Source organism: Acinonyx jubatus, chromosome A2 (assembly GCF_027475565.1).
Source record: "Acinonyx jubatus isolate Ajub_Pintada_27869175 chromosome A2, VMU_Ajub_asm_v1.0, whole genome shotgun sequence".
Lineage (NCBI taxonomy): Eukaryota > Metazoa > Chordata > Mammalia > Carnivora > Felidae > Acinonyx > Acinonyx jubatus.
The window spans coordinates 93,615,437-93,639,149 of record NC_069383.1 but is presented as its reverse complement, the minus strand read 5'-3'; the positions used below and the strand labels follow the sequence as shown (position 1 = coordinate 93,639,149).

General features: G+C 35.4%; 1 protein-coding gene across 4 annotated transcripts in view; it reads right to left on the bottom strand.

Moving 5' to 3' along the window:
* Positions 1-23,713, bottom strand: part of CDK13 (cyclin dependent kinase 13) — a 123,006-nt gene that overhangs the window by 22,493 nt on the left and 76,800 nt on the right. For all 4 annotated transcript variants that reach the window (XM_053218651.1, XM_053218652.1, XM_027071608.2 and 1 more), the window contains exons 6-9: positions 22,376-22,565; positions 21,287-21,343; positions 2,248-2,349; positions 2,075-2,152 (exon numbers count right to left, since the gene is read on the bottom strand). In XM_053218651.1, coding sequence (XP_053074626.1) covers positions 2,075-2,152; positions 2,248-2,349; positions 21,287-21,343; positions 22,376-22,565 — 427 coding nt within the window. The remainder of the gene's footprint in view (positions 1-2,074; positions 2,153-2,247; positions 2,350-21,286; positions 21,344-22,375; positions 22,566-23,713) is intronic.

Below are 23,713 nucleotides of genomic sequence, written 5' to 3'. Positions count from 1 at the left end.
GCCTTATCTTTCCACTATTTATACCTCTTATTGGTTCACTTTTATAACACTACTAGTTAACTGGTTGGTACTTCTAAAAACACTCTTAAAGTAATGATACTAGAAAACACTTTTTATAATTCTTGTCTTATATCTTCTAGTATTTCAACACTAAATATTCTGAATATTAGTCTGTAATACATCTTTTCATCACATTAAAGAATTATACCTCTACACTTGGTTTATATTTCTAGTAAATGCCTATTCAATGCCTACTAAGATAAACATACTATTTTACTTCTATTAAAATGATGAATTATAGTAATAGATTTCCTAAAACTGAAGCATTCTTGTATTCTTGAGATGACTCCTACTTGACTCTGCAAGTTGATTTTTAATGAAAAACTAGATACTACTGACTAATCTTTTCTTTAGAAATTTTGGATTAATATTCTGGAGAAATTTTTCAGGATGTTTGATCAATTATTGATGCTTATGTCATACTAACCAAAAATCTCCAAGCAGTTTTATTTCCTACATGGTGGAGAGAATGAGTTAGAAGTTTAGCTACTATGGTAAAACTAAATTCAAATCTCAAATTTGCCACTTGCTAGTTCTATGACCTTGGACAAATTCTTCACTTTCTAAGGTTCCATTTTCTTAACTATAAAAAGAAGAAAGAAGGTTGTTATGAAGCTTAACTGAGGTTAATTCAGGTGAAATTCTTAGAACAATGCTTGCATCATGTATAAAGTAAATAAATGTTAACTTATCATTAATAGGAGCCTTAGTATCCAATCAGGACCAATGCCTTGTTAATAGAAAAAATGGGTAACAGGGAATGATTTAAAACAAATAAAGAAACACAGATACATAATTTAAACATTTTATTATAACTGAAAAATAAAAAATGTACATTTATTCTCCAATTTTCTGACACAGAGCAAGGCCTTTCCTTTGAACAGAGGATGCGTTGAATGGGACTCTGTATTCGCTTTCTTGAATAAACCACACCCATAACACATCATATCAAGGATTTAAAGCAATTTGAGTACTACATTCTTCCAAATTTTTATGACTTATCTTTCTAACTTGCCCACCCCAACTTTGTTAAGTCTTTGCAAAGCACTGCATCTGTCTATATTTAATTAAAGGATATATATACAATAATAAAACGTAGGCATACAAAAAAAAAAAAGTCGGTATACAAAAAAGTCAGTAAACAACTATCTCTTAGTCATCATACTTCAACTGGTAGGATAAATACATAGTCTTACTAGAGAGTAGTAGCCTATTAGCTGCAAACATTCAGTTTGCCATGTTATCAAACTAGTGTTACTTACAGGGGGACTGGGGAGCATCAATTAATCCAATTAAGTCTGTTGAAAGGAAGGTTCATAATATACTGGTATCTGGTATATATCATAGTATACTGGTAGCTGGTATCATAGTATACTGGTACCTCATACCAGTACCTTTCCTAAAAGTTCTCATCCATATTTTGAGAAACACACAAATCTTAGAAGTTGTAAATTAACATTATTATATATGAAAGCCAAGGCTCTTTAAAAAAAATATTTTAAAATATTAAAGAGAAATGTGATTAACATGTATGCCCTTGATGACATAGGCTCTACAACAGGTTCCAAATAATGAAGACTTATGTTAGTGGGTACGTGCATATGTATACATTTGGTGTGTAGACATTCATATATAGATACATATAAATGTATATGCATATGCATATGTATATATAAAACAGATATTGTCTTACAGTACTCCAAAACATGAATTCTTCCACCCTGCCATACTAAAAAAATGTTACCTATCACGTATTGTCTCCTTCCTCATATTTATTTACTCTTTCTTCCCAGTCTTATTTTTTGGGCCTCTAGCCCTTTCATTTAATTGCAAAAAAGATCTAGGGACTTTAAGATCCTTAATTTTACCAGAACAAGGATCAAAGTACCCACATTCTAGTTTTTCCTCCACTCAGCAATCATTAGTCTTCAGGAAAACCATGTCGTTCTCCTGAAAACACAAACTTGAAAGACTTTAAATACACCCCCAACAAATATTACAGTCATGAACTTACCTTATTAATTCTAGTTGTGCAAGTTCCTGATTTGCTTGAAATATAGGTTTTTTAGTGAAGAGTTCACCGAGGATACATCTAACGAGAAAAATACCCATCATTACTAAATGATACGAATTTACTTCACTACCAAAAGTTTCAAGTAAATTAAACCATCAGTAAAACTATCTTACCCACAGCTCCATACATCAATGGCTGGTGTGTATCTTTCTTCTCCCAACAGCAGTTCAGGTGGACGGTACCATAAAGTGATGACCTTGTTAGTATACGGCCGACTAAAAAAAAACAAAAATCACTCTTTAGAGTTAGTATCTGTTAGAATAAGAGAGATTCTCTTAGGAAATATTATTTTGGCTAATCAAAGCATAACAATCCGAACTAAAACCAATTCCATCTGCCTACGAAATTCAGACATGCTATTACATCTGACTATGATCATAAAAGGCATCTGAGAGCAACGTGATTAACCGAAAATTCCCTTAATACATAAAAATGAAAAGTAGTTGGCTGATTTTAACTGTCATTTGGTCCAAAAAAGGTCTTTATATTTCAACTCAACTGTTCAGTTTGGTTTTTCCTTTCCATAACTTTAAAAGGAATTAACTGACTTAAAGGAAGTTGAATGATTTTAACCAAAGCCGGCAAATTACTAATGTGTGGCAAGATACGGTACAAATTGGAATCACCTAACAAACATTTTCACCTGGACATATCTTTGACAATATTTCAACCCACTTTAGTATGCAAACACAAAGTACGTGAATGCACTGTAGTAGCTGAGGTCTACTCTGCAAAGCGCCACAAGCAATAGGTATGATACCGTATCAGACGATTCCTTTGTCACCTTCTAACAGAGAAAATATACACATACTGCTACCTCTTTATTTGCCAGTGGGGCTTACATCCAGGGGACCAAACAGCCTGTAGGGAATTGAGATACTTCTCTTAAAAGGCTTGCAAACAGGCTCCCTCAAGCCAGGGACCAGCACAAAGTAGCTGTTTAAAAAGCAACTAGATTATATGTGAAGGATGTTAATTTGCTAATCTTAAACCATCCACCAGAGGGGTAGGGGCCTGCTGGGACTCTCTCCAGAGACAAAGGCACTGCCCTGTGCCACTGTTGCACTCTCCCATGGCCCCACTAAAGCCAGCAGGCGCACCCCAGCCCTGCACTCTCCCGCAGTTGCACTAAACCTGTTGGTCACACACAGTCTACACAAGAGATGCTCCCTGATCACATGGCTCTAGTGGCCAGGGGTGACTGCGTTCCTTAGTCCCGTGAGAATGTAATAATCAGAGAAAAGGTTCTTGGCAGGCCACCATAACCAGGGCACCACACAGACTGAAACACACCCCCAGGCTTTCTGTGAAAAAGGCCCATTTATCTGTCCTAGAGCTTCAGCCTAAGGGACAGACTTCAGGTTTGCCACACATCTAAATGCTACACAGGTGCTCTTGGGGAATGTCTGGCAGGGGACACCATCTTTGCACTCTCCACTGGCCTCATTACAGCTCACTGGTACCTCCCAGAAAAGAGCTTATATATTTTGACTTTTCCAATTGTAGCCCAGGGATATCTCCAGATCACCTGGTCTGTAGGCAGAGGATTTACAATCGTGGTACCATACAACTATATATATTTGCATACGCTAAAAGCTGCCGCCTGAGGGTCTGGCTTCCAATCAACCTGAACTTAAGTGTTGACTGAGATCCCTCCCTTCAGAACACTGACTGGTCTTGGAACACCCTTAATAACTGGTTCCTAGCAAATATAAATCAGGCTGCTTAGACAAACACAAAGGTCTGAGAAACAGAAGAGCTAGGGCAAGGTTGAAAGACAAAGTTCATCTCCCACACAAGGCCACTCCTTAGGACTAGAAGAGGTAGCTGTTTTCCCTAAACATAGAAACAACACACAGAGTCAAGCAAAATAAGGAAACAGAAAAATATGTTCCAAACAAAAGAACAAGATAAAACCTGAGAAGAAAAAATTTAATGAAACAGAAATAAGTAATTTATCTAACAGAGTGAAAGTCATGATCATAAACATGTTCACCAATCTTGGGAGAAAAGTCAACAAACACAGCATGAAGTTAAACAAATAGATTGAAAATATAAGTATCAAAGGGAAGTCACAAAGCTGAAGACAGTAACTGATCTGAAAAACAGAAACTAAACTAGAGGGATTCAACAGCAGACTAGATTAAGCAGGAGACAAGAGTAGTGATCTAGAAGACACAGTGAAACTCAAACAAACAGAGTGGAAAAAAGAAAAAAATTAAAGTGAAGAAAGCTTAAGGAACCTATGGAACCACATCAAGCAGAATAACATCCACCTTATAGGGGTACTGGAAAGAGAAGAGAGAAAACAAAGGGACATGAAACTTATTTGGAGAAATAATGGCTGCAAACATCCCTAATGTGGGCAAACAGATGTCCAGATCTAGGAAGCCCAAAAGGTCCCATAAAAAAAATTGAACTCCAAAAGATCCACAGCAAGACATAGTATAATTAAAATGTCAAAAGTAAAAGAGAATCCAAAAAGAAGCAAGAGGAAAACAACTTTAACATACAAGGAACCCCCCACCCCACCCCCTTAAGACTTTAAGCAGATCTTTCAGCAGAAACTTTGCAAGCCAGAAGGGAGAGGCACAATATAGACAAAGAGCTGAAAGGAAAGAAACTTCCAACCAAAAATACTCTACCCAGCAAGGTTATCATTCAGAATTAAAGCAGAGAGAGTTTTCCAGACAAGCAAAAGCTAGAGAAGTTCATCATTGCTAAATTGGCTGTAAAAGAACTTTTAAAGGGAATTCTTTAGGCAGCAAAGGAAGTACACTAATTGAATAAGAAAACATGTAAGTCTCACTGGTAAAGATAAATATATAGTAAAGGTAATGGATTAATCACATAAAGCTACCATACAGGTTAAAAGACATAAGTAAAAATAATTGTAACTACAATAATCAGTTAAGGGACACACAAAAGAAAAAGATGTAAAATGTGACATCAAAAACATAAAATGGGAGGGGGGAGCATCATGGTAACCACAAAGTAAACATCTACAAGAGATACACAAAAATAGCAAGAAAGGAATCTAAGCATAACACTAAAGAAAACCATCAAACCACAAAGGAAGACAGCAAGAGAAGATAGGAACTACAAAACAGCCAGAAAACAAGGAACAAAATGGCAATAAGAAATATCAATAAGTACTTTAAGGTAAATGGACTAAATTCTCCAACCAAAAGACAAAGTGGCTGGAATAAAAAAAACCATCGATTTGCTACAAGAGATTTGCTTCAGATGTAAGAACATACACAGCCTAAAAAAATGGAAAAATATATTTCACACAAACGGAAACCAAAAGAAAGCAGAGGTAGCTTTACTTGTATCAGACAAAATAGATTTTAAAACCAAGAATGTAGTAAGAGACAAAGAAGAACTTTACATAATAATAAAGGGGTCAATCCAACAAGAGGATATAACATTTCTAAATGCTTATGCACCCAAGATAGGAGCACCTTAATATGTAAATATTAACAGACCTAATGGGAAAAATGGACAGCAATACAATAATAGCAGGGGACTTAATACCCCACTTACATCAATGGACAGATCATCCAGACAAAAAAAATCAGTAAGGCAACATCAGCTTTAAACAACCAATTAGGGGCACCTGGGTGGTTCAGCTGATTAGACATCTTACTTTGGCTCAGGTCATGATCTTGAGAATTGTGAGTTGGAGCCCTATGTCAAGCTCAGTGCTGACAGCTCAGAGCCTGTGTCTCTCTCTCTCTGCCACCCCCATGCTTTCTCTCTCTCTCTCTCTCTCTCTCACAAAACTAAATAAACATAAGAAAAAGATAAACAACTAGGATAAATCATGTGAGGCCACAAAGTAAGTCTCAATAAATTTGAGAAGACTGAAATCACATTAAGCACCTTTTTCAATCACAATGGTATGCAACTAAAAATCACTTACATGAAAAAAAAACTGGAAAAAAATCCCAAGTATGTGGAGATTAAACAATATGATACTAAACCACCAATGGGTCAATGAAGAATTAGAAGGGAGAAGTAAGAAAATACCTCAAAACAAATGAAAATGGAAATACAACTTACCAAAATCTACGGGATGCAGCAAAATCAGTTCTAAAAGGGAAGTTCAAAGCAACAGAGGCCTACCTCCAAACAATAAGAAAAATCTCAAATAAACAATCTAACTTTACATGTAAAGAAACTAGAAAAAGAAGAACAAAACCCAAAGTTAGTAGTAGGAAGGAAATAACAAAGATCAGTGCAGAAATAAATGAAATAGAGACTAATCAGACAACAGAAAAGATCAATGACACCATGTACTGGTTCTCTGAAAACTAAACAGAACTGACAAACCTTTAACTAGCTTCAACAAGAAAAAAAGAGAAAAGGCTCAAACAAAAATCCCTAGAAACATATAGGCCTCCAAGACCGAATCATGAAGAAAAAATGTGAACAGACCAACTACTAATGAGACTGAATCAGTAATCAAAAACCTCCCAACAAACAAAAGTCCAGGACCAGACGGCTTCACTTATGAATTCTACCAAACAGAGAAGATTTAATACCTATCCTTCTAAAACTCTGACAAAAAATTGATTAAGAGAGAACACTTCCAAACTCATTTTATTAGGTCAGGATTACCCCGATAACAAAACCAGACAAAGACATTAAAAAAAAAAAAAAAAAGAGAAAAGAAAAGGAAAAAAAAAAAGAAAGAAAATTATAGGCCAGTATCCCTGGTGAACACAGATGTAAAAATGACAAAGATGCCCATTCTATCCACCTTCATTCAATATGTCAAATTGCTCTAGCCAGAACAATTAGGCAATAAAAAGAAACAAAAAGCACTGAAATTGAAAAGGAAGAAATAAAAGTGTCACTATTTGTGGATGACATTTTATATGTAGAAAACCCTAAAGACTCCACAAAATACTATAAAACAAATTCTGTAAAACAGGATATAAAATCAACCACACAAAAATCTGTTGCATTTCTATACACTAACAATAAACTATGAGAAAGAGAAATTAAGAAAGCAATCCCACTTACAATTGCATCAAAAAGAATAAAACACCTAGAAATAAATTTACTAAGGAGATTAAAGACCTGTTCACTGAAAACTATAAAGACACTGATGAAAGAAACCAAAGGCACAAATAAATGTAAAGACATATTGTCCATGCTCATGGACTGGAAAAATTAATATTGTTTAAAATGTCTATACTACTCAGAGCAATCTATAGACTCAATGCAAGTTCTATCAAAGTCCCAATGGGATTTTTCACAAAAATAGTACAAACTATCCCAAAATTTGAGTGGAACCAAAAAAGACTCCAAATAGCCAAAGCAATCTTGAGAAGAAAGCTGAAGGCATCACACTCTCCCAATTTCAAACTAATTTACTAAGCTATAGTAATCTAAACAGTATAGTAGTGGCATAAAAACTGACACATAGGTCAATGGATCTGAATAGAGAACCCAGATATAAACCCACGCATATATGGTCAATTAACTTATGGCAAAGCAGACAAGAATATAACTAGAGAAAAGACAATCTCTTGAGTATCAATGGTACTGAGAAAACTGAACCGCCACATGCAAAACAATAAAACTGGACCACTATCTCGTCATACACAAAAATTAACTCAAAATGGATTAAAGACTTGAATGTTAACACCTGAAACCAGAAAACTCCTAGAAGAAAACACCTGACATCAAGTCTTAGTGCTGGTTTTTGGGGTTTTTTTTTTTTTTTGATCTGACTCCAAAAGAAAAGGCAAAAAAGGTTAAAGTCCCAAGTTGGGACTACATCATATTAAAAAGCTTCTGCACAGCAAAGAAAACCATCAACAAAATGAAAAGGCAACCTACTGAGTGTGAGAAAATATTTGCAAATCATATATATCATAAGGGGTTAATATCCAAAACACATAAAGAACTCATACAATCAAATAGCAAAACAACCCCCCCCAAAAAAAACGGATTTAAAAATGGGCATAAGAAAAAAAAAAAAAGGGCATAGGATCCAAAGAGACATTTTCCCAAAGATGACATACACATGGCCAACAGGCATATAAGATGCTCAGCCTCACTTATCATGAGGGAAATGCAAAACCACAATGAGAGATCAATTCACACCTGTTAGAATGGCTATTATCAGAAAGATAAGAAATAACAAATGTTGCCAAGGATGTGGAGAACAGGGGACCCTTGTGCACTGTTGGTGGGAATGTAAATTGGTACAGCCACTATGGAAAACAGTATGGAGGTTCCTCAAAAAACTAAAAACAGAATACCATATGACCCAGCAATCCCACTCTGTGTATTTATCCAAAAAAAAAAAAGAAGTAAACACTAATGGAAATAATAATCTGCACCTCCATGTTCACTGCAGCATTATTTACAGTAGTCATGATATGGATCAACCTAAGCGTCCAACAATGGATGAATGGATAAAGAAGATGTGGTACACAAAGTAGTCCCCCCCTTATTCATAAGGGATACAATCCAAAACCCCCCAGTGGATGCCTGAAACCTTAAGTAGTACTGAACTATATATATACTGCTTTTTGCTAATCCACACAGAACTATAATAAAGCTTAATTTATAAATCAGGCACAATAAGAGATTAGCAATAATAATAATAATAAAGTAGAACAATTATAACATATAGTAATGAAACTTGTGAATATGGTCTCTCTCTCAAAGTATCTTACTGTACTGTACTCATCCTTCTTGTGATGATGAGAGATAACAAAATGCCTATGTGATGAGACAAAGTGAGGTGAGTGATGCTGACACTGTACAGATGTAGCATTAGGCTACTACTGACCTTCTGATGATACATCAGAAGGATCATCTGTTTCTGAACTGGGTTTGACTGCAGTAATCTGAAACTGTGGAACACAAAACCCAGACCTGGGGACTACTCTCTATATAATGGAATACTATGCAGTCATAAGTCATACTATGCAGGCAAGAGAATGAAATCTTGCCATTTGTGACAACATGCATGGACCATGAAGGTATTGTGCTAAGTGAAATAAGCAGACAGAAAAAGACAAATACCATGTGATCTCATTTATATATGAAATCTAAAAAACAAACAATAAAAAAACTCATGGACATGAAGAACAGAATGGTGGTTGCCAGGGAGGAGGTGGGGTGATTTGGATGAAGAGGGTCAGGAGGCACAGACCTCCCATTGTGAAATGAACAGGTCATGGGGATGTGCTGTGCGGCATGGTGACTCGAAGTCAATGGTATTGCAGTGCATATTTGAAGGTTGCCAGGAGAGTGGATCTTGAAAAGTTCTCATCACAAGAATGAAAATTTTTCTTTTGTAACTTCTTATGGTGACAAATGATAACTAGATCTACTGTCATTTCACAGTGCATACAACTGTCAAATCATTACATTCTGAAACTAATATAAAGTTGTATGTCAATTATACATCAATAAAATAATTCACCTGTTTATGCCTTAACTCCTTTTAAATTCGAAATTCCCCATTTTTCTCATTCAATCCTGTACCTCTTTCAAGACATAGTGAAAGACCAAACTTCATAAACTCGAATCTCTATTATCAGCAGATTTTCACATTCTTATTTTTTATATCATACTTACCACTGTATTGTATTTTATGTTTTCTATCTTCCCAGGAAGACAAAAGACCCCAGAGACCATTCTTTATTATGAACCCCACACACAAAGCCCAGAACAATGCTGAGCACAGGACAGACACTTTAATGGATATGGCCTTGCAAGTTTAGTTGACCTATATGAATTAGCTGGGTGGGAGAAATTTGTGAAAATGATAATGGCTAGTTTTCTAAAACATTTCAAGGATTTTTAAGCATATGAAACCTATGGTCTCATCGCCTCAAGTGCAACTAGATATCTACAGTCTCAAGAATATGTTTAAATTAATATAAATCTGTAAATAGTTTATATTTTATCTTTTTATGTTTAGAAGTATACTTAAATATAATTTTAAAAATAAAAGTATGTTGAATTATGTAGAGAATTACACAAATTAAAGTCATTAAGTTTTATTGAAAGCAATATTTAAATAAAAGATTATTTTATATACTATGTATCAAGTTCTAGACAACATTTACAACACAGTCATCTTTAAGCAGTTAAAATTAGACTAGTTTAATTTTTTAACTTTTATCAAATCCAGAAGTGAAAATATTTAGTATATTATCAAAGATGATTAAATGCAAAACTGGATGAAATCCACTTCTTTTTTTTTTTTAATTTTTTAATGTTTAGTGTGTGTGTGTGTGTGTGTGTGTGTGTGTGTGTGAGAGAGAGAGAGAGAGAGCGAGCGCGAGCGAGCGCGCGCGCGCGTGCGCGCGCAAGCGAGCATGAGCAGGGAGGGGCAGAGGATCTGATGTGGGCTCTGTACTGACAATGGAGAGCTCAACAGGGGGCTCAAACTCAAACTGTGAGATCATGATCTGAGCCAAAGTCAGATGCTCAACTGATTGAGTCACCCAGGAGTCCCAAAATACACTTCTAAATATATGGCAAAAATATTTCATGTATACTAGTTGACAGCTTTTTCTAATATTTCCAAATTCTTAGTTTCTGTCAGAAAAAAATAAGAACTAGGGAGACCGAAAAAAATCATTCAACTGTAAAATTTGACCCAGAAAGCTCAATTATGTATTTTTTAATTAAAAAAAAAATCTTTTTTACTTTTTTGAGAGAGACAGAGTGCCAGCGGGGGAGGGGCAAAGGCGGCGGGGGGGGGGGGGAGGGATTGGGGGGGGGGGGGGCGTAGATACAGAATCTGAAGCAGGTTCCAGGCTCTGAGCTGTCAGCAAGAAGCCTGACTCGGGGCTCAAACCCACAAACCATGAGATCATGACCTGAGCTGAAGTTGGATGCTTAACCGACTGAGCCACCCAGGTGCCCCTAAAAATATTTTTTTAATGTTTATTTGTTTTTGAGAGAGAGACCACGAGCAGGGGAAGGTCAGAGACAGAGGAAGACACAGAATCCAAAGCAGGCTCCAGGCTCCGAGCTGTTAACACAGAGCCCGATGAGGGGCTCAAAATCACAGGCTGCAAGATCATGACCTGAGCCAAAGTCCGAAGCTTAACTGACTGAGCCACCCAGGTGCCCCAAAAAGTTCAATTTTAAAACACGAATATCTCAATATTGGGGAAATTCTTTTATTTGTAAAGTGAATAAATTATTCAGATTGATATATACCTTTTATAAAACAAAGTACCATTGTGAATTTTCACTGAATTTTTCTTTACATTCAATGGAGGTACCAAGAGAGCTCAAAGACTATCTGTTCGATGATAGATTTCAACACTCTGCCTTTAGATAATCCCAGGAATTCAAAAGACTGGGGTGGATCAGGGGCGGTGGTGGGAAACAGTTACAGACTTGCCTACCTTTTTTCCCAACAAACAAAAGCAATGCCTGGGATGCCTGGGTGGCTCAGTCAGTTGAGTGTCCGACTTAGGGTCTGGTCAGGATCTCACAGTTTGTGAGTTCGAGCCCTGCGCTGGGCTCTGTGCTGACAGCTCAGAGCCTGGAGCCTGTTTCAGATTCTGTGTCTCCCTCTCTCTGCCCCTTCCCTGCTCATGCTCTGTCTCTTTCTGTCTCTCAAAAATGAATAAACGTTAAAAAAAAATTTAAAAAAAAAAAAGCAATGCCTTAAGGGTGTGTCCCGAGGCTGGTAGGCAGCTCAGCCTCCTATCTGGTCTAAATAAATAAAAAGGCAAAAAAGCAAATGTTCAGAGCAAGATCCTAGACCCCTGAAGTATTTGGAGGTTCTACATAATTAAAATTTACAAACCAGAGTTGCTAACTTTGTTAAAGACTCTTATAAGAAATAAAAAAAGAGAATTACATAAAAGGAAATACCTAAACTGCTCTAAAATGCTTCATTCTTTCAACATATATAGTATGCCTGTACTTCTTTTAGACTATAACTTATATTTTTGAGAAAAACATGGAGAGCCTTCTGCTAACAAAATTTATCATATGCACAAATGCCATGTCTCCCTTCAGAATCTACTGCAGAAACACCTACCAAACCTACAAAAGAAATCTAGGACCTGTTTTTCATACCTACCCTCCAGAGATCAAAAATATTGTCATCCTTGACTCTTCTTTCTTTCAAATCTCACATCTAACCTGTCAACAGCTTTTGTCATTTCTACATCCAAACAGATGCTAAATCCAACCATTTTCCATGATTTCAAAAAAGTGAAAGCCAAGATTATCTTTTAGTCTGAGTCATTATTATTTTTTCATTGGTATGAGTTTCGCTGCCTCTATTTCTATCTGGCCTCCCTCCCCCACTTTTTTAAAGATTTTTTTCAAAGCCTAAAATCAGATCCTATTACTGCAAGTACATAAAATTTAAACTTTACCTCAGTTGATATAACCATATTCCTGGGCATCTCACCTCCTATTTTTACACTAGGCAACTTTCTGGCCCTTAAATTTTCCAAGTCTATTCCCAGGTTTTGCAGTTGCTCAGTTCCTTCTACTGGAATGTTCTTGCCCTATGTCTTCATTAAGTTATCCCATTCTCATCACTCATTATTCAGGTCTCAGGTTCAATTTTACTTCTTTAAAGGTCTGTCCTAACTACCTTAGCTAAAAACTACCCACATGCCTAGAGTGATCTCGCAGTCACTATTTTGTTTTGCAGCACTTAAGTATTTTAAATTCTTTCCTCTATTCCACAGGTTCATGTCTACCTCTGCCATCACCGTGTAAATAAGACCATGGACCTGGTGTCTTTCATAGCTATATCTCTAATACTTAACCAGTAGGTATTACCTAGGTCAGTGTCTGGCACAGAGTAAGCACTTGTTAATATATATGTATATATTTTTTAATGTTTTATATTTTTGACAGAGAGAGAGAGAGAGAGAGAGGGAGGGAGGGAGGGAGGGAGGGAGGGAGGAGAGCGCGAGCGAACATGAGTAGGGGAGGGCCAGAGTAAGAGAGAGACAGAGAATCTGAAGCAGGCTCCAGGCTCCCAGCTGACAGCACAAAGCCCGACGCGGGCTCGAACCCATGGACCATGAGATCGTGACCTGAGCCGAAGTCGAAGTCAGCCGCTCAACCAACCCACTGACCCACCCATGCACCCCTCATTAACATATTCTTAAGTCTATTTATTTTGAGAGAGAAAGCAGGTGAGAGTGGGGGAGGGGCAGATAAAGGAGGAGGGAAAGAGAATCTAAAACAGGCTCTGCATTGTCAGCAGTGTGGAGCCCCACAAGGGGTTCAAACTCAAGAACTGTGAGATCATGACATGAATCAAAATCAAGAGTCACACATTTAACCAACTGAGCCACCTGGGTACCCTGCACTTACTAATACTTTTAATGAGCTAAGACATGCCTTAACTATATGTGATGAACACAATTTTTTTCACATGCCCCTTCCCCCTTACTTTTCTATCTTCACTACCACTTTCTTCCTGATATTTTCCAAGAAAAATAACTCTGAAACTTCTGTATTGTAACACTGCTGCAAAGAAACAATAGTAATTTTTTTTCCCCAACTAAGGTCATCTTACCTGTTTTTACTACACATGTAAATTTAGAAGTCCTAAAAGTACCTGTTATCTTAACACATCCCAAAGGAAATGTATCATCTTTTGCCACACACTTGCTTCCTGTTTCCTGTCTCAGGAATGTATGGTAGACACTGCTAGCTGTCTTCCAAAATCTGTTCTTCTTTTCTTCAATGGTAGCTGCCCACCTGTAGGCCACTGCCTACCCTCACTGCAGTTGGGTGTGTGTGATCACAGCACCATGTTCTCACTAAAAGAACATGATCATAAATGATAAGCACCATTCTAGGTCTGGCTCATAACATCCCTCTCTCCTTTTTTCTAGCTTCTGGTTAACAGAGGTGGTGTCAGCCTTGAAAGTCATGTGAAGAAGATGGCAGATCTTCCAACTTGGATCCCTCAATGACTATATGAAATAGTCACTACTTGATCTAATGAGATGGTTAAATACTCTTCATTGTCCACCGAGGTAAGCAATATCCATTCCTGATCATTAAGTGAGAAACACATACAAACTTCATACTCTTTAAGCCACTGAATTTTCAGGTTCTTTTTGATGTAAAAGCTTAGCTTACCCTAACAAACAATTTATTCAGTTTCTTAAGCAGAAATCTACAGTAGAGGTACAGACAGGGATGTGTCTAAATAAACATATTCAGGGGCGCCTGGGTGGCTCAGTCGGTTAAGTGGCCGACTTCGGCTCAGGTCATGATCTCGCGGTCCGTGAGTTCGAGCCCTGCGTCAGGCTCTGTGCTGACAGCTCAGACCCGGAGCCTGTTTCAGATTCTGTGTCTCCCTCTCTCTCTCTGACCCCTCCCCCCCACCCCCCCGCCCATGCTCTCTCCCTGTCTCAAAAATAAATAAAACGTTACAAAAAAAAATTAAAAAGAAATAAACATATTCAACTATCAAGTTTTAACAATTTTATATCTTATGATATAATTCATCTGTTTTGCCAACATCTATGCCCATTCCCAAGTTCTAGCCATAATCATCCTACCCAGGTTTACTGCAACAGCTGACTGCCCTTGCTTCCAGACTTCCTTTCCAAATACAGTCAAAGGGACAACACAAAACGTCAATATGTTATACCTTTAACACACACACATTCTCTTCCTCCTAGAGAATATGCACATAAGGCCTATAAAAATCTTTATTACTAGGGTGTCTAGGTGGCTCAGTTGGTTAGGTGGCCGACTTCGGCTCAGGTCATGATCTCACGATTCACGAGGTCGAGTCCCATGTCGGACTCTGTGCTGACAGCCCAGAGCCTGGAGCCTGCTTCCAATTCTGCATTTCCGTCTCTCTCTGCCCTTCATACTCTGTCTCTCTCTCAAAAATAAAAAAACCATTAAAAAAAAATATTTACTACTTGGTTCTTGTTTCAAGCACACTGAACCATCAGGTCCTGAGAAGGCTGAGCAAATGTTCATTTTCTAGAGCTAGGAGATAAGCCAGGGAGAGAGCAGAGCTAGCAAGAAAACTTTTAAGATGGTGGTGCTATAATTATGTTTTAAATGTTTGTGATAAACATTTTTTAAATAAACATTTTAAATAAGCTTTTCAATAAACTAGTTTTAAATGTTTAGAAGTTAATATTGACAAAAGACAAAATGATTGTTTAAAAGTTAAGAAAAAACTTACATGATTTATTCAAGTATTCTGCAAATCAGGTGTCCCACCTCACTTTCTACCTTAGTGTCTAATAAGAAGGAAGCAAATATTGAGAAAGTATGCAGACAGACTTTTAATCATAAAAGCAAATACCAAGATAGATGGAGTTGGCAAATAAGGCCAATTTCAAATTACTTAATTCACTAATTTAAATGATATTTATTTATTTATGAGAGAGAGCGTGAGCACACGCACAAGTGAACAAGCAGGGGAGGGCAGAGGGAGAGGGAGAGAGAGAATTTCAAGCAGCCTCCAGGCTCAGCACAGAGCCCAACTTGGGGCTCGATCTCACAACTGTGAGAACACGACCTAAACCAAAATCAAAAGTCTAATGCTTTTGATTATATACTGTGAATATATGTGTATATATGTATGTATGTGTATGTGTATATATGAATGTATGTGTATATGTGTATACACACATATATAAAATATATAAAGTACTATGCACAAATGCTAGTTAAGTTTGTTCCTTCTTTATATATATATATATATATATATATATATATATATTTTTTTTTTTAAGTTTATTTATTTATGTTGAGAGAGTGAGCAAGTACACAAGCAGGGGAAGGGCAGAGAAAGAGGGAGAGAGAGAACCCCAGCAGCCTCCACACTGTCAGCGAGGAGCCCAATGTGGAGCCCGAACTCATGAAGTGTGAGATAACGACCTGAGCCTAAATCAAGAGTTGGACCTTAACCAACTGAGCAACCCAAGGGGTCCCTGTTCCTTCTTTATAAACAAGTATTTACTGACACTCTGAGCTAGGTACTGCACTAAGCACCAAGAGATGGCTAGACCAAAGAGCCAACCAACCAAGTAGTTGTTTAAAGCCTTGAAGTCTGGTGGTAATATAGATATAAATTACAATAATATACTTTAAGTACTACATAAAATAATGAAAAATGTACTCTGGATACATAAAGGAAGATGTGACCAATAATGACTGTAGGATTCAGGGTAAATTTTTCAAAAAAAACAAACGTCAGACTCAGATAATGGAAAGTATAATTCCATACAAAGGAAACAACTTATGTAGACTCACAAAGGCATTCAAGAGCTTAACCTGTTTAAGGGAACTACAAAGAGTTGACATTGCTATTATCTGGGGGGCAGGGGACAGCAGTTGATAAGAATGGCAGAAGGAAAAGAATGTTAGGGAAACAGCCCAGAGGCAAGAAAACCAATACAATTCTACTTACAGTGGTCTATAGGAGACATATCTATATGTGAGAGTGACTGATACCTTCAACTAAAATGGGGAATAAAGGAAAAGAGCAAACTTTTTTTCTGGAAATACGAAGACGGGCTTTGTACAGTATGTTTAATTTAAAGCACCTACACCACCTAGGTGGAGTTGTGCAGTTATGTCCAGTACAGGTTTAGAGATCAAAAGAAAGATCAAGAGAAAGAAAGAGAAATTTGTAAATCTTCAGCATTGAGGGAATACATGAAATTTACCCTACATGAAGAGGGGGAACACCATACTCCAGATAATTAAACTGCCTTTCCCATTTTATATGCTCAAAAATGTAAGCTACTCCATTAGGACCAAAGGAAGTACAATTTAATCTGGATCATATGGTTAGGATAGTAATCTAAATGAGATTTCCATTCCTAAAGCTTGTTTAACCACATTTTTTATTGTTATTAATATGTTATTAGCCATCTTTTTATTACTATGGTCCTAATATTGGCCCAGGATCTCCCAGAAGTACTCTGGGTATCTGTAGTCCCCAGAGCTCCCTGCACTAATCTCTATCAGGAGGGTCCTCCAGATCAGAATGCTGGTCTCTTGGATCAGAATTAATCAAGCAGTTAGTGTGAATGTGTTTTACAGTTTAGGGCATAAAAAACATAAAAGTTTAAAATATGGTCTCTGTCTTTAAGATGACTACAATTCTAGCTTGACTGAAAAGACAAGAACACAAGTAGCATGTCCTGAATATAAATTCATCTAGTCCTTGGACAAGCTGCAAGAGGTAATACTTTCTCCCTTTCCCACTGATACTTAGCTTTGGAAAAATTTAATTTTGCTTTTAATGGCAATTTTATGAAAAGCCACTAGATGGTGATATTACCTTTAAAAATGTTTAAGAAACTTTTATTTTGATTACGCTAACTCTTAGAACCATAAAAGATGGGTTTTTCAATATACTTTAAATAAGGATTTTAGAGATTTTAAATCTTTCATCTTGGGGCACCTGGGTGGCCCAGCCGATTAAGCGTCTGGGTGTTGGTTTTGGCTCAGGTCATGATCTCAGTTTGTGAGTTCGAGGCACACGTCAGGCTCTGTGCTGACAGCGTGAAGCCTGCTTGGGATTTTCTCTCTCTGCCCCTCCCCTGCTCACTTGCACGCATGCGTTCTCTCTGTCTCTCTCTAAATAAAAAAATTTTATAAAACAAAATCTTTCATCTTAAAGTTGTGAATAATGAAATATAGAGAGATTAAGTGACCTGCCCAAGATTAACTTCTTAAATAAATGGAAATGCCAGGACTAGAACCAAAGTTTTCCTGATGCATATATTTATTCATATGGGACAGTCACATAAAGAGAAAAAGATATCCCATCATTTGGGAAAGCAATGGAGCAATGACTTGGTAAAATAAAAACTCAGAAGTGGGTATATTACCATGGCTAAAAGTTTCAGGAAAAGTTGATCTTAAAATACCTACTGAAAAAAATGAATGGGTGTAAAGAAATGGGCAAAACCCTCTGTTCTCAAGTTCTATATTTCCCAAAATGAGAAAAGGATTTTTCAAGTTTAAAGGAATCATTTTCACCCTAATTTTAACTCTGGTTCTTTCTTCTACTGTAGCACACGTGACAGAGGAGATCCACAATGGTCACATCACCTCCCATGTTCAATTCCTAAGTACTAGAGAGAATTCCATCCAGTTCTCCAAATTCAAAAAAGATATCAGAAACCAAGTGAGTGAGAATGTAGTTGAAGCTATTACAGTGGTAAGCTGAAATGTGCTCAATTTCTGAACAAAAAAACCTTGCAATAATTTCTTGAACACTTCAGTTATTCTATTTGTAATAGCTAGTTACTTAGAAAACACTTCAAAGTGATTTAACATTTGGATGAGTGTTATTACTGTAAAGCCTTACTTTTATTCCTGCTTATAATAACAAAGAAGTATGAATGAAATATCATGGTATGTTTATTTTTAAAAATATCTAGAAAAGTTGGAACACTAGTAAATCTGCTAAAGGCAGCATATTAGAAACTGGTAGGTTATTAAAATTTACTATAACAATATATATATTTTAAAGTCATTCCATTAAAATTAAGCCTACTCTGATCTTAAATTGGAATTATTCAAATCTGAAAAAGAAAAGTTGTAAGGGAGTACATAAGCCCCTGAAAAACTTTGCTTACAAAACAATACACCAAAAGGTTTTATCTTACGAAAATTGGGTAAGCAGAAACATTTACTACACATTACCAGAAGATGCAAATTTTAAACTTCCTACCTTTCTAAGCTCAAAATTCCTGTATCAATTCAGTACAGCAATGGGGACCCCGGCTCAGTGAACACACCACACCCTTGGCACTCCCCTGAAACCCAACACTCCATTTAAAAAAAATTTTTTTTAACGTTTATTTTAGAGAGAGAGAGAGAGAGAGAGAGAGAGAGAGAGAATATGAGCAGGGGAGGGGCAGAGAGAGAGAGGGAGACACAGAATCTGAAGCAGGCTCCAGGCTCTGAGCTGTCAGCACAGAGCCCGACGCAGGGGTTCAACGCATGAGCAGCTGTGAGATCATGACCTGAACTGAAGTCGGACACTTAACCGACTGAGCCACCCAGGCACCCCCCAACACTCCATTTTTAAAAGGTAAAATAAATTAGAAAATGTATTTTGATAGGTAAAACTTGACTTTACAGTCCGTTTTTCTGGAACATATCTATTCTAATGTGAATAAATATCAACATAAAATGAATTATACAGTGGAACTTTCTCACAATAGTTTGTTTAAATAAAAGATTCTAATGAGTTTACAACAAACATATAACTATATATAAAATTTGAGGTTTTTTTAAAAAAAAGGAAGTCCAAATTAATAACTAAAACAAAATTTATGAGCTTAAACATACAGTATAAAAAGCATACACTATACTAAGATTTTTCACTAAACATGAAAATAAGACAAAAAATGGTAATTTAGCTGTTCTCCATCTCTACTGAAACCTAACATGAAATCAAGAAGAAAGGGATTTACATTTAAGTTTGACAAAAACACATACCTGTATTAAGAAAGGATGATTGAAACTACAGTGAAATCTCAAAAAAACAGCTAAGAGGACAGAATCTTTAATTAAATAGAACTTCCCCATAAAGAATAGTCAACGAAATTTAGTTACTCAAAAAATATACTCCGAAGAGAAGTTTTGGATTAAGTGCATATTTGGCCAGTTTATTTTTTCTTCAATTTCTACCAAGAGGCACTATTATAGGTGATAGAAAAAATTAAAAATTGGGAGTTGGAAACTGAACTACATATACTCTGGACTCTGCCAACAAATATTTTTTTATCTTTAACTCAACCCTTTCTAGGGCTCAGTTTTCTCAAATGCAAGATGAGGGTTACAGCTTTTAAGGCTTTAGAAAAGTTTCAAACTTAAAATAAATCCTACGACTCTTTCTTAAAATAAAATATTAATTAGAAGTATGGCACGTAAAACAACAAAAGCCAAAAAGCTCTGCCTTTTTAAAGTAGGTCTGTAACAACTGGTCCATACCATAGTTTCTGAGGGATTTAATGAATTCTGATGGGTCCAAAACACACCATTTAAAAACCTCTCCACACTAAACAATGAAAATAATTTTCAGAATGACATAACAGACACTGCAAGATTCAAAAAGAAATAAATTTTCACTGTAAAAAATTCAAAGAGGATTTTTTTCAACCAACCAGAAACTGGCCAACATTCAGTGAAAGTACCTATTTCTGAGAATTCTAATTAACTTTTGTTAATTAGATTAAATTATAGTTGCACTAAAGAAATTACAGAATTGTCAAGCATAAAGTATTTCAGAATATATATCTGGAAATAAAGAAACAGTGCTGTTTGATAGGAAAGAAATAGACCAAACTAGAGATAGATTAAACCCAATTAATTCCATAGAATATTTATATAAAATCCACTACTTGACAAAAATAATTTATTTTGAAATTCCATATTAGTTTTCTTCTTTTTTTAAGATTTTCTTTTTAAGTAATCTCTGTACCCAGTGTGGGCTTAAACTTACAACCCCGAGATGAAGAATCCCATGCTCCACCCACTGAGCCAGCCAGACTCCCACATATTAGTTCTAATGAGGCAAGTCCTATTTCACTAACACCAGGCCCAAAGGAGCCAAAATGGGATACACGTCCCAAGTGCAGCCAGGGAAGCTCCATACAGAGAAGAGTTATACAATGGAACTTTCTCACAATAGTTTAAATAAAAGGTTCTAGAGAGTTTACAACAAACATAACTATAGATAAAACTTGAGTTTTTAAAAAAAGGAATCCAAATTAATAACTAAAACAAAATTTGTGAGCTTAAACACGCAGTATAAAAAAAGCACATACTGTACTAATATTTTTCACTAAACACAAAAATCACCAACATCTTAATATCTGGATCTGCACTTAAGATACATTTAAAGTGACACATTTAAAAAAAAAATTTATTTACCTCTAAAGTGCCAAAAAAACAATTATTTTTAAATTGAGATAAATACATAAAATTTGTAATTAAAACAGTCAATCCCAATATGGTATAAAATTATATTATTTCATGTATTTAACAATGAAAAGTATAGTGTATTTGCCTTTTCTTAAAAAAGTTTATTTCTTAAGAAAAAATAAACTATCAATAAGCTGTCCTTAAAACTGGTCTCTATTGTCTATAATACTCATTTGAAAATACTCTTACCTTTCTTCTGAGCTATACAATCGAGCAAGTCCAAAATCTGCAAGTTTTATTTGCCCTCTGGTGGAAGACAAAATGAACATAAACTATTAGTCTACTCTGAAATCATACATATTTGTACGTATTCATAGATATCTAATCCTATCATACACATTCATATTCTATTCCTAGAACTAATAAAAAATATACTTATATAAACTTTAACATTGATCACACAGCAGTACCCCAAGTCCTATAAGGAAAGGTAAACAGATAAACAAGTAAAAACAACAACAAACAGTACTTTTCCTTTGACAATTTCAGCTACTATTATTCTAGTACCACCACAACTATTACTATTATTGTACTAGTATTAACAGTATTTTAGTATTAGTTAGTTCCTATTTAGACAAGTACACTTCAATGAAAATAAAATGAGATTATTGTTGCTACTCAGTATTAAGACATATTACTTGTTCAAATCAAATCAGTAAAGCATGAGAATGAAATTGTATCATTTTAAATTTATGTTTAATTTTCCAATTCTTAGAGGGGCTAGGTACATAGAACCCTTTCTAGTAACTAAAATCAGAACCAGGCATATCTCACTTAAACTAACAAGGAGTACTACTTAGAAAAGAATTATCAGAGCTCAGGTTATGCTGTCAGTAAAATGTTTAACATAAACTTTAAATATCTACTTGTGTGTGTGTATAAGTATATATGTGTGTGTGTGTCTGTGTATACACACTTCAAAAAAAGTTCACTTTAAAACTGTGATACTGGTGTAAAACAAATTCTAAATTAAAAAAAATTCTTAGAACTATTCTTAACCTAAGGCTGAAATCATTATTAATTATAAGAATATCCATTCACATTATCTGGAAGAATATCAAATAAGAAAATTGATTAAGTATTATTTTATGTACACTAAAATCTATTATCAGAAATTAACCAAAGTGTATTTAACACATGTTCAGATGCAGTTCTGGCAGTAATAACACTGATTATGTTATTACAGCTTGAGCAATAAATTTTAAATCTTTTTAACAGAATCAAAGTATACATTATATAATACTCATTTGAAACACATATATCAGACTCATACCATACCTATTATTTAGAAGAATATTTGAACATTTAATATCTCTATGCAAAAAGTTCTTCTTATGACAATAATCCAGGCCTTCCATAAGCTGTCTCATAAATGACTTTATGTGATTTTCATTAAAATGAACCAAGCCTGATTCCAGTAGTCCCATCAGATCATGGTCCATATATTCAAACACCAGATAAAATGCACCTAAGAACAAGAATAGTTAACACATTAAAATTTTTATTCTCATCAGACTTTTCTATAGGCTCAAAATTTTAAAAAAAATGCTGTGAAGAAAATTATCTCTTGAAAAGAAGTCCTACTTTGTGACTTCAATAACATTCATCTTTCTCTCTGAATTTAAAATCAATAAAAACATCCCAAGGAAACAGAAAACTGTTAAGATATGGAAATCAACCCTACAGTGCATAGCTTCTGGGCGTGATTAATGTAAAATAAATTAACTGTTTTATACACTGAACAAATTGTCTCTCAGCAGAAGCTGAATAAAATCAGTACAGTTCATCAAAGAAAATTTAAAAGTGTTAAAAGAATTGTATTTAATAAGAAAAGAATCTGAGCCCAGTTTGATTTTAGATGATTTCTATTAAGCCTTCAATAAACATATAATTTAATTCTGTTTGTACATCTCCAGAGCATTTGAAAGCACACAAATTACAACTTTATTTTATAAAACCAACTTAATCTTGCTACCAAAACCTAAAATAGCACATAGCACATACATAACAACTGTACTTATAAGAGATCCAAAAACCCTAACTGAAGCTTGTAGAAATTGAATCCAAAGCTGTATCTAAAAATATTCATGGAAAAGCTGACAAAATTCAATATATCTATCAAAGAAAATAAGCTATCAATATGCCAAAAAAAGTCATCTGAAGAAAGTTAACAATCAGTTCCTAACTAAAAACAGAGCCAAGATCTTACTTATAGTAAACTTAAAAAAATAATACTCTTAAAAGTTGGGGATGAAGGAGTGAACTTGTGATGAGCATCGGGTGTTCTATGTAAGTGCTGAGTCAATAAACTGTACACCGGAAACTAACGTTACACTCTATGTTAACTAACTGGAATGTAAATAAAAATTGAAAAACAAGTTTATGATGGTACCCTTCTCTCAAACCAACAACCAAGTCATATTTAGCAGTAAAATGCTTGGTGTTATAAACAAGAAAAAACATTAATTATTACTAACTGCTGTAGAAGTTAGTAAGTAAAATTAAAGACAATGTGTAAACACTGAAAGGAAGAAAAACAGAATTACTGGTAGACGACTATTTTCCTTGAAAATCCAATAGAATAAAAAGAGACTACCTGAGTTAGAGAAAATCATA